Source organism: Musca domestica, unplaced genomic scaffold (genome assembly GCF_030504385.1).
Source record: "Musca domestica strain aabys unplaced genomic scaffold, Musca_domestica.polishedcontigs.V.1.1 2, whole genome shotgun sequence".
NCBI lineage: Eukaryota > Metazoa > Arthropoda > Insecta > Diptera > Muscidae > Musca > Musca domestica.
Genome location: NW_026712249.1, coordinates 4,238,675 through 4,250,694, shown reverse-complemented (window position 1 = coordinate 4,250,694; position 12,020 = coordinate 4,238,675). Strand labels below are relative to the sequence as shown.

At 36.7% G+C, this 12,020-nt stretch overlaps 1 protein-coding gene across 4 annotated transcripts in view; it reads right to left on the bottom strand.

Annotated features, from left to right (window-relative positions):
* LOC101899866 (phospholipid-transporting ATPase ID) overlaps positions 1–12,020 on the bottom strand; it is a 145,583-nt gene that overhangs the window by 31,549 nt on the left and 102,014 nt on the right. Inside the window, exons 1-3 of one of the 4 annotated variants that reach the window (XM_059121688.1) lie at positions 6,831–8,078; positions 4,816–4,874; positions 1,912–2,124 (exon numbers count right to left, since the gene is read on the bottom strand). In XM_059121688.1, the coding sequence (XP_058977671.1) occupies positions 1,912–2,124; positions 4,816–4,874; positions 6,831–7,911 (1,353 nt within the window). In that variant the 5' untranslated portion in view covers positions 7,912–8,078. Of the gene's footprint in view, positions 1–1,911; positions 2,125–4,815; positions 4,875–6,830; positions 8,079–12,020 lie in introns of those variants that run through there. The other 3 variants (XM_059121689.1, XM_059121690.1, XM_059121691.1) reach the window with 3 other exon arrangements.

Here is a 12,020-nt window from a genome sequence, read left to right as displayed (position 1 = left end):
AATAGGGGCTATATGATGCAGCCCATCTTCGAACTTATCCTGCTTGCAGATAAAATACTGATCTGTGCAAAATTTTAGCTTTATATCTTTGTTCGTTTTGAATCTAGCGTGATTACAACAGACGGTCAGACAGGATAGGGCTGAATCGTTGATCAAGAATATATATACTTTCTTAGGTCTAACATTATTATTTCGATGAGTTACAAACTGAATAACGAACTTACTATACCCTCTATGAAGGTTATAAAAACATCCATCATAATATGGAGAGTATATAAAGTTTGTCATTCCGTTTGAAACACCTCGAAGTATATACTTTAGACCTCCCTATGTCCGTCCACCCAAACAAAATGAAGTATGTTGATACATTTTACTCAGATGTGTTTTAGGTCTGTAGTACTCTTGGTATTGAAAATGAGGTATATAGGTCCACGTTTTTGCCTAGGCACCATATAACAAATTTAAGGTATTTTAGATATTTTTGTCACAACCTCAAACCTTAAATTTGCTGGAAATTGGAAATATGTATTTCCAGTCTGTAGGAAACATCCTTGCAGAGAAAAACACATAAAGGTCATTCTTGAAGAGTAGATTCGAGTCAACAATCTTAGATTCTGTAGTCTGACCTGTACACTTTGTGCCGGCATTACTCACTATTATACCCTACACACATAGTGGTAAGGGTATTATGTCTTTGTGCATTTATTTGTAACATGGAGAAGGAAGCGAGATAGACCCATAGACCCTTTTGAGAATCTTCATAGAATCATTTTCTGTCAGTCCGTATGTCTATATATTTTTGTGAACAAAATGCAGGTCGCATTTATTATCCGATTGAGATGAAATATAGCTCCCTATAGCTATCTTCAACCGATTTCGGGTTAATTGTGCACCAAATGGACAATATCAGTTCAAATGACCTGAATTTTGGCACATCCGACCGAATTATTTCATATTCCACAACAATAATCTTTGGTACCAGATATAAGATACAGCTCAGAAGTAAGTGTTTAAATTTTTGTCAAGATTGGTATAGATTTGGATATATTTCCCATAAATATCTTTATCCGATTCCAGGTTTTTTGTGCACCAAATGACTAATATCAGCCCAAATGGAGTGAATTATGGCACTTTCAACCGAATTCAGCCAAGAAGCATGTACTTCAAATTTGGTGGAAATCGGTTCAGATATAGCCACAGCTTCCTTAAATGTGTAAATGTGTATGCACTCCACAACAGTGATATTCGAATACCGGACATCAAATACAGCTCGAAAATACCTATGCCAAATTTCATCGAAATCGTTTCAGATTTTTATTTAGCTTCGATATATATCTTCATCCGATTTTACGGGTATTGCTTACAATATATGTAATAGTAGCCCAAATTGAATATATCTTTTTTATTCAACCGAATTCAACCGGGTATATATATTCCTCCAATAAATAATTTTTAATATAATCCTTATCGAAGTCAACAGAATATATTCTATGAGCTTTAACAACAGAATATATTCTATGAACTTTCTATGTAGCAGAGACTATTGACAACTCTGGCAACTCTGTTAATTTTTGTTTGCTTAAATGGTGAATGTGAATTATTTGTTAGATGACTGCGGCAAATGAGTAATTCATAAAACTTGCAGATGTCGGGTCAGTTTTATTTCATTTCTTTCCACATTCAATTCATCTTCTTTTGTTTCGTTTCGTTGTGTTACGCATTCAAAGGCCATTATTATTTTAGAATTTTAATATTGCATTCGGAAACAAGCGGCTAAGAATGTGATAAAATGTTTATACAATCGGAAGGTATTTCAAATACAAATATGTGTTTGTGGGGATGGATGTATGTACACCATCATTCTGGTCCATTTATTATGCGAAGTCATAAAAATGAGGTCGTAATACTTACAATATCGTCATAGGCATCTTTGACGGCGGTCAAGGTTAGCACACCGATTAATGGAATGGCTGTAGTAACGGGTGTCAGTGACGATATGGCCGGGATTAGTTGCAGCACCAGCAGACAAAGGAAATAAAAATTCGCTAAACGTTGAAATTGCTCCAAAAGGTTGAAGGGCAAAAATGTCATCATCGAATACTTGGACGTTTTAATGTAGTTGTCCTGCAACGAGAGAGAGAGATAGAGAAAATGAAAGAAAAACAATGGATTATTTTAATTGAAACTTAAAATTAATGTTAAAGAAAGAACAATTAAAGAGAGAGAGAACAAAAATAAAAACAAGTGAAAAAGTATCAGTCGGGTTTGACGACAGATGTGTACAGATGTGGAAATATTGAGATGTACTGAGTTTGAATGAAATCGGATGTTAATTTCGCGTTTTATGAACCCCATGGATATCCAAAATGTTGACCCCTTGTGGGAGAGGTACCAGAAGGAGTGGACCGATATATTCCATCTTCACACCACACCGTTGGTTAATTAGAATATTGTGATGTGTGTAATTTGAAGAGAATCGGATGCTTATTTCGAATTTAATAATCGTTTTGGTTATTATAACTTTGACCCTTTGTGGTGGAGTTACCAGATGGAATTTTCCGATTTCTATCATCTTTATAACAGATCTTATGTTGATGGAAATATTGAGATGTGACAAATATGAATGGAATCGAATGTTAGTTTCGCGTTTTATGAGCTCCATAGATATTTAAATTTTTGAGATTTTGTGGGGGAGATACCAAGAGAAGTTGACCAATATATTCCATCTTCACACCACACCTTGGGTTAATAAATGTAATTTGAAGACAATCGAACTTTTACATGATGCAAATATTAGGATTTGGGGGAGTTACCAAAAGAATATCGCCCATCTTCGAACTCGATCTAAGTTTGATAATAATATTACGATGTACCAAGTTTGGACTAAATCGGATATTCCCATCGAGAGTTATCGTGCGAACCAGACAGCAGACAGACAAACAGACGGACCGTCGGACGGACGGGCATAGCCAGATCGACTCCAAATGTCCCGAAACGAACCAAAGAGACCTATGGTCTAATAACGATATTTTGATAAGGCACGTTTTGGCCGCACCAAATGATATATGTCTACCCTATATGGGCATATGGATAAGGGTATATAGGGTAAGATGTAAAAACTGCAACCAACTTTAGACTGCCATCATTTCTAAGCCATTGTCGGACGACAGCTGTTAAAATTATTCCTATGACAGCTCATTATATGCAAATTTTAAAAAATGAGCTCGGGGTAAAGCCTTTGAAATTCCAAAAAGTACAAGAACTTACACCGCAAAAGAAAGAAAGCAGACTCAAAAGAGCTGCTTCGCTTGGCCGAAAGTGGTGAACCGCCGAATTTGGTTTTCTCCGATGAGAAAACATTCGTTGTCCAGCAGTTTGTAAACAAACAAAGTTATCGTGTTTACTTTCCAAGAGGCCAAGAAAATGTGCAACTTCGGTTGGCCACCAGAACTCAAGCACCGGCCATGGTGATGGTATTAATCGACCGCTAATATTAATCGACCGTGACATCAGAATAAATACCGAATATTATCGCGAAAATATTCTGGAGGGTGTATTAAAGCCTTGGGCACGCATACATTTTGGCAGCAGACCTTGGACATTCCAAAAGGACTCAGCACCATCCCACTCAGCACGCGCCACCCAAGAATGGTTACAAAATGAGGTTCCTCGCTTTATTTCCAGCGCACAACGGCCACCAAAATCTCCGGATACCAATCCGTTGGACTATTGTGTCTGGAGTATTTCGGAAAACCAGGTTGGAACTAAAAAATACCAAAATACCGCAGAGCAACATTCGGGCAGCGTTTGACGGTTTCACTGGCCGTTTGAATGTCATAAGTCGTGCCAAAGATGACCAATTCGAACAAATCTAAACTTATTCTAAAATCTTATGCTATTTCCGACATTTTTTGCTTTCATTCAATAAAATTAAAAAAAATGTAAAAGTTATTGCGTTTGACTTTGTTGCAGTTTTTTTTATCTCACCCTATATATATAGCTCTCAAGAGATGGTATTGTTCAATACAAATATTATATCATAGCCACAAAATCAGACAATGTCATCACGACTACTCCCTGTGGCTCCTGTGCTCGTGCCAAAATTACGAAACAGTTTTCCCTCTCTTTATGTAGGCCAACGTTCGCAAAATGGGTCATTCTATACAAAAAAAATCCTCCAACTTTTTTCTCACATTATTTCATTAAATTTGTGTAAACAACAATTTAGCCCCGCCATGCAAATTGTTTCCCATATCAGGTTACGTACGGCTGACTGCCAGGCAGCCAATTTCAACGACACGAACCCACATTACCAGAACGCTGTTTGTTGTTATGGTTGCGGTCGATGCATTTATGGATATCCCCAAGTAAATTGAATATCTCTCTCCAATTCACTGGGGTGCATGATTCCGCAATTGTTTGGCGAATGAATGAGTGAATTTCACACGATTTCAATAACTTAATTTGCTGTGTCATTTTGGCTGAGTGGCTGGCTGCCTGTCGTCTGTTTAGAAGGCTGATTGTATTTGCTTGGCGCTTAGGCTCGCCATGCCTGACTAACCCACTAACCCAATTATAGATGATGATGAGGATGATGATATCAGGCTAGTTATCTTGGCATTGTACGGAAGTATTGAGGCGCAGCCGAATGCTTAGTAATAAATGATTTTAAAATTAAAGGGTAAGTATTTTTTATGAAAGGATGCAATGTTGGAAATTTAATTTCATAAGTGAATGAGTCGAAATATTATTCAAGAGTCGTTGTTAATATAACTGTGCGTAAATTATTTTGTTAAACCAACTTATGATACTTACGGCATATTTGAACTGGGCATTGAACTCCCGATCATTAGCACGTATTCTGCGTTCATTATCTGTAAATAAGAAAAGAAAAAAGAGTTTCCTTTTAAGATTTGTTTTAGTTTTTATATTATTATTATTATTTTACATGCTTTTTGTCGTTACTGACAAAAATCGATAATGTTGAAAATAGTAGGAAATTTCAAGAAATTATTGAAAATGGCGCCCAACATATTTATTTATAAGCATGTACGCATTTTTATATGTTTAATTCAGAAAAGGTAAGTTTATTATACATTTATTTTGCTTACGAAAAAAGTGATGGCGAAAAAATGGCGCCCAACGTATGTGAAAAATAGTTTTTTTAGAACAGTGTGGCTTATTTGTTCGGGATACCGTAGTATTTTGTTGTTGCAAAATGGTCAGGCTTCATCCTTTTATTGTTGTTTTTATAAAACAACGTTTGTTTATTAGTGGGGAACGAAATTGTTTTTTTCATTTATTGGAAGTTAATAGGACTTTAAATGAGCCACATACTATATAATCATTTTACATATAATGTTAGAATTTAATTAGTTTAAACAAAGATTTTAAGACACACAAACAAAGGATGGCGCCCAATGAAGGCAAATGTAATTATACATATTGTGATAAGATAAGAAACAAAAGAGATTTGTTTAGATCTCTAAAGCTGACAAAATACCAATGGGCACCACATTCTATTTTTTCACGAATGACGAATATTTTACTCTCCATTTTTACTCATCTTCAATCTTCTTCAAAAAGTGGCGCCCAATATGTCGAAAAAAATATGAATTTTATTTTGATACAGTAGGACTTGAAATTCCTGCTCCATAGCTAATAAAGATTTTGAAGCAAGTTTTAGTGTAAAATCTCTAGGCAAGAATGTATACAGGGTGAAATGAAAAAACTGCAACCAACTTCAGACTGCTGTCATTTCTAAGCCACAGAAAGAAAATAGACTCAAAAGAGCTAAAGAGTTGCTTTTTTGGCCGAAAATGGCGAACCGTCGAATTTGGTTTTCTCCGATGAGAAAACATTCGTTGCGCAGCAGTTTGTAAACAAGCAAAATGATCGTTTTTACTTGTCAAAGAAGAGGTCTGCTGAAAATGTGCACCTTCGGTTGGCCAACAAAACTCAAGCGCCAGCCATGGTCTTGGTGTGGACCGCCATAACAGCCGATGGTCGCTCTCCGCTCGTATTAATCGACCATGGCATCAGAATAAATGACGAATATTATAATCATATTCTGGAGGGTGTATTAAAGCCTTGGGTACGCAAACATTTTGGCCGCAGACCAAAACGCGCCACCCAAAAATGGTTACAAAATGAGGTTCCTCGCTTCAGTTCCAGCGCACAATGGCCACCAAAATCTCCGGATACCAATCCGTTGGACTATTGTGTCTGGATTATTTTGGATCGCACCCTTGTTGATGTACATATACATTTTGAGTTGTGGTTTAAAGATCTCGATCGAGAATTTTCGAACAAAAGTGGCGCCCAACGTAAAGTAATCCTAAATAATTTGTTCCGATTTGTAAGTTTTTCAAGTGTATCCCGAATATTCAATAAAAAAAATCGAGGTTTCAAATTGCAAAGAAGAAGTGGAGCCCAACTAAAAAAATTGTGATTGTTATCATGAAATTCCACTTCTAATCCGAAACATTTTAAGTGAAATTTCATTTGTAATTTGTTACAGACCTTTAGAAATTCGATTTATTTCATTTGTATGTCGAACTTTTCCATTTGAAAATTGTCACGTTCTATATAAAATTATTATTATTATTTTCATTGGCTTCGTATGTTTTTTTTCGAATTACAATAAAAATAATTGGAATTAAAAATAGAATTTAATTTAATAGAAAGAATTACCGAATTACTATCGAATTACCAAGGGAACTTTCGAATAACAAATGAAATATCAAATTATAATAATAATGAATATGATTCTGAATAATGTTAATAGTTCTTAAATCTATTTTCAAAACACTCTCAACACTTATAAATACCTGAAAAATAATAGGAACTTCTGCGCCGACGCATTTGTGAGAGACGCCTTTTGCCAAGCTCTTTGGCATTTGCCAAACGTCCCGCCGTCTTTTCATCGCCATTATCGCCGGCGGGAAATTGTTCAAATTCACAACTCAGCGTTACCGATTTCCGACCGGTCAAACTACTACTCGCACCTGTCGCACTGTAACCACTTGGCGTTGTGTGTTTCGAACGCAACGATGATCGTTTGCGCGGTGGCCGACAATTGGAATTCTTCCAGATGCCCAATTTACTCAGGAAGGACATGAGATTGGCCCTAAGGCCAGATTTCGTTTCTGGACCGATGGTGTCGGTGATTTCATCGACATTATCGAATGAAGGTGGCTGACTGGTTAGCAGGGTTTTCTCTTTGGCTTTGGCAACCTGGTCGTCGTACATCAGGGCTGCCTCTGCTTCCAGTTCGGCTTCTTTGTCTTTGAATTTGTTGCAGGAATTGCTGCGTGAATGTAACTGAACTTCACCCGTCTGGGCCAGAGTGGCCAAACTGTAAAGACTTCCGGAGCGGGATTTGTGTGATCTTCGTTTGAACGAACCCTGGTGTTGTTGCTGCTGTTGTTGCCTGGGTTGGACAGCGGCCACATCGGGTAGATTGTCGTCGGCATTGTGGGGCGACAAGGTGAGTATCGTGGCCGTTGAATTGTCAATGGTGGACGGCTCTGGTTTGGCTAGAGTCGCAGTGGCTGCTTCCAAATTGGCAGTGCTGGTGGTTGTGGTCGCTGTGTTCGAAGCGGCATTACGTGAGAACATGCCACCGAAATGATACCAACGTCTCGACCGGCTGTCGACACTGGTTAGGGGGGTCGAATTGGGAAATGTGGATGGTGGTTGAGATGTTGGTGCAGTTGTTGCTGCTGTCGCTGTTGTCGCTCTTGGCTGTTGCTGTTCATTGTCCACCGAGGCATAACGTCTGGGTTTGGTCGAAGCTGCTGGTCTCTGTGGCACTGGTGATTGGGTTCGGCTGGTTTGGCGTGCAGGTGTTTGTGCTCGGAGTACCTCTAATTCCAAAGTATCCGGTCGCCTTTTATTTCCGTTGGGCATCTCATCAATACTTCCATGTAAGTCTTACAACTCACACAAAAGCAAGAACTGCTGTTGTTGTTGTTTTCAACAAAGACGCTACAAGATTTCCGTTGATGGCAACGACTGGTTTTATGTCTTTAGTTTAGTCTACGAAGTGCCAGCTGTTTATTCGAATGTAAACGGAAATGTTATTTTGTTATTTTTTTTTTGGTTCATGCCAAAATTGGCTGGCTATGTTTTCATTTCTGTTGGAGAACAAATTTTCAATAATTATTACACCGAAATGAAAATGCACTACCTTCCGCGCACACTGAAACTCAGACGCACAGCCGTTCCGATGCCATACAAAATTTCAACTACCAAACACCAATGCGTTGCTAATTCCAGAAGTTTTTTGTTTGTTTCGTAAAAAAATGAAATATTTTCAAATTTGTGATTCGTTTAGCTCTTCAATTTGAATCGCTGCTTGATTGATGAGTGGAAAAACGATTTTGCATTTTGGCAGTGTCGAATTGTTGTTGTGTGTTTTTTATTTCAAAAATTTAATTATTGTATTTATGATCATTGTTGTTGTTAATTGCAACATAAAACGACGTACGCTTCCATTTGTTTATCGTAGGTGAATTATTTTGATAATTTGATGATTTTTTGTATTTGTTTTCGTTAAAAAATCCAAAAAAAAAAAACTTGTGATTTGGGCAAAAAGTATTCAAATGTGTTGTGTTTCACATGTGTTTATTTATTTATTTATTTTTTTTGAGTTTTTATTTGGACAAACAATGCCATCAATGGAGCAAAAGATAAAAAAGGCGTTTGAAGAAGTTGTTGGATATGACAGAAGTAGAGGAGAAAAAGGAGAGCAATCAAAGATTAAACTGTAGCCTAGGAAAAACTCTTCATTTTTATTTTTTTTGAAAATTTCTCCAGTGTTAGGTATTTTTACCCTGAATCCGGAAAACTATTTTTTTTCTTGGAGACGGATCCGGGACCCAACATTTTTAATCCGATAGTCCGGGTACAAGACTTGTGCTAGACCCGGATCCAATATAGGCAATATAGGTATTGTTGGAAAGGTTATGAAAAACACATGGACAGACGGGCGGACGGTCAAACGGACATGCATAAATCAACTTTGCGACTCTGTTACAAAGAAATGCACAAATATATAACACATTGACCTCCTTGTGGTGTAGGGTATAAATATTGAAATTTTTTTACCATTTGTGGGTGAGGTGCCAGAAGGAATTCGCAAATATATAACATCTTCATGTATGCGTATGATTTTGAAGAAAGTTGGATGTATATATCGCTTTCTTTGAGCGTTTCGATTTTCAAAAATTTGAAACCGATCTCTCCCATTTTTATAACAGATCTTGTGTTGATAGAAATATTAAGATGAACCAAGTATGAATGGAATCGGATGTTAATTTCACGTTTTATGAGCTTCATGGGTATTCAAAATATTGACTCTTTGTGGGGGAGGTACCAGAAGGAGTGGGCCAGATAATCCCATTTTCACACCAGACTTGGGATTAATAAAAATATTGTGATGTGTGTAAATTGAAAACAATCGGACTGTTTCATTATATTTTATAAAAGTTATAATTATTTAAAATGTTAACCCTTTGTGGGGGGGATACTTGATAAAGTGGACAAATATTGTCTATATTCGCACCTGACCTAGTACTGAGGCACATATTAGTATTTGCAAAATAGGATTATCCTTTAACTCCCTGTGCAGTAAAATATTTTTTTGAAAATTTGTGTGGGAGGTACCTGAAGGAGTAGACCGATATATCCCATCTTCACAGCAGATCTTGTGTTAGTTGAAATAATGTGCAATGTGTGAAATATGAAGAGAATCGGATGCTAATTTCCGATTTTTAAGAGTTATAATTATTCAAAATTTTGACCCTTTGTGGGGGAGGTACTAGAAGGAATGGTTCGATCTCTAACATCTTTATAACAGATCTTGTGTTGATAGAAATATTGGGATATGCCCAGTCTGAAGGGAATCGGAGCTCAATTTCGCGTTTTATGAACTTCATGGATATTCAAAATATTGACCTTTTTGTGGGGGAGGTACCAGAAGGGTGGACCGATACACCTCATCTTCACACCAGACTTTGGATTAATAAAGATATTTTGATGTGTGTAATTTGAAAACAATCGGAGTTTTACATCACATGTTATAAGAGTTGAAATTATTGCAGTGGTAGTACTTGGTGGTGTGGGGCGACATTGTCCATTTACACACCTGACCTAGCACTGATGATACTGTTAGGATTTGCAAAGTTGGAGCAAAATCGAATTACCATTTGTCTTTCTGTGCAGAAAATATTTTTTTATACCCTCCACCATAGTATGGAGGGAATATAAAGTTTGCCATTCCATTTGAAACACCTCGAAATATACATTTTAGACCCCACAAAGTATGTATATTCTTGGTCAGCATAAAATTCTATGTCGATTTAGCGGTGTCAGTCCGTCTGTGGAAATCACTCTAGCTTCCGAACGAATTGAAGTAGGTTGATAAAATTTTACTCAAATGTGTATTATGTCTGCAGGACTTTTGGTATTGAAAATGCCCTATAGCCTCCATATAATGGTACCTCCCGATATTCGGTATTTTGATGATTTAAGCGACATTATTTACCAGAAATGTTTAAAATTTGGTATTTGAAGTTGGTAATGGGAAGTACTACAGACTATGACAGAAAATTGTATGTGCAGATCCACGCCTTTGTATATAACGGTACCTCCCGATGATTTTAGCGACATTACACAATTTGGTATTAAAAGTTCGTAACGGATACTGCAGCCTATGACAGAAAATTGTCTGTGCAGGTTCACGTCTTCATATAGTCCCCATATAACGGTACCTCCTGATATTCGATACTTTGATGATTTTAGCTACATTATTCACCGATTTTTTTTTTAAGTTTCGCATTTGAATATTGTAATAGCTTATGACAAATGTTACCAATGCAGGTCCACGTCGTCGTATAGACCCTAATATAACAGCTACATTTAGTATTTTTAAGATTTTAACAGCATTTTTTACGGATTTTATTGTTTTTTAAATTTGCCAAATTAGTTCCAAATGGTGGAGGGTATTCAAAATTCGGACCCGCCGAACTTACAGATTTTTTACTTTTTTTTTTTAAATTTCGACCTTTTTGAGTGGGAGGTGCCAGAAGGAGTGGATCGCTGTTGTCCATTTCCGAGCTCAATCTGTGTTTGACTTTAATATTACGAAGTACCAAGATTGGAACACTTCAAGAGTTCCTTTGCGCATCAGCCAAACAGAAAGTCCTCAGACAGATTTGGTCCACAGAGACCTAAGGTTTAAACTGTTATTTCGATGAGGCAAGTTTTGGATGTATCAAATGATATATACCCTGTCTAGCCCTATGGCTGAGATATATATTGTCAAAGAATAATTTTGAAAAAAAAAAAACTAAATATAAATATATGTCTGCCTTCTTAATTATACCATGGATATCCAATAATTTAGCAAGGTTGGTCATTACTCCCGGCATAAACACGTCATGTCATTTTCGTATCGAAATAAATTCAATAAAATAACTATTTCGAGACCTGTAAAATCAATTAATTAGATGACCTGTTATAACTTAGATATGATAAACAGAACGAAAAATTGGGGGGCTTGTTTCTCGTTTAAATTCAATTAAAAGCCATAAATCAAAACATTAGCAGTTATCGCAGCAGTTTGTTTTGAAAATCAGACAACCTTTATTGTCCATTTCTTTCTTTCATTTTAGACGAGCGCAGCAACAAACATTTTAGGGCTGGTCACCATTGGTTTTTTTTTATCTTTCACGTTCAAATAAACTACCATCCATTCATTGATAAAAATGAAAACTTATCATTGCCGTGGTTGTTCTTGCTTTTGTGTTTTAAAAAAATTGCTACGTTTTTTGGGGCATTTTCGTGTTAATTGCCCCTAAATGTTTACTAACAATTTGCCATTTATTTATCGTTTGACGTTTAGCTAAATAGCTGTCGGTCGATCGGTCGATGTGTGAGTTAGAATGCTGTTGTATATATTTGGTTTTTGTTTCGTCTTTGGCCAAAGTTAAAAAGGTGAAGAACCTTTTGAACTT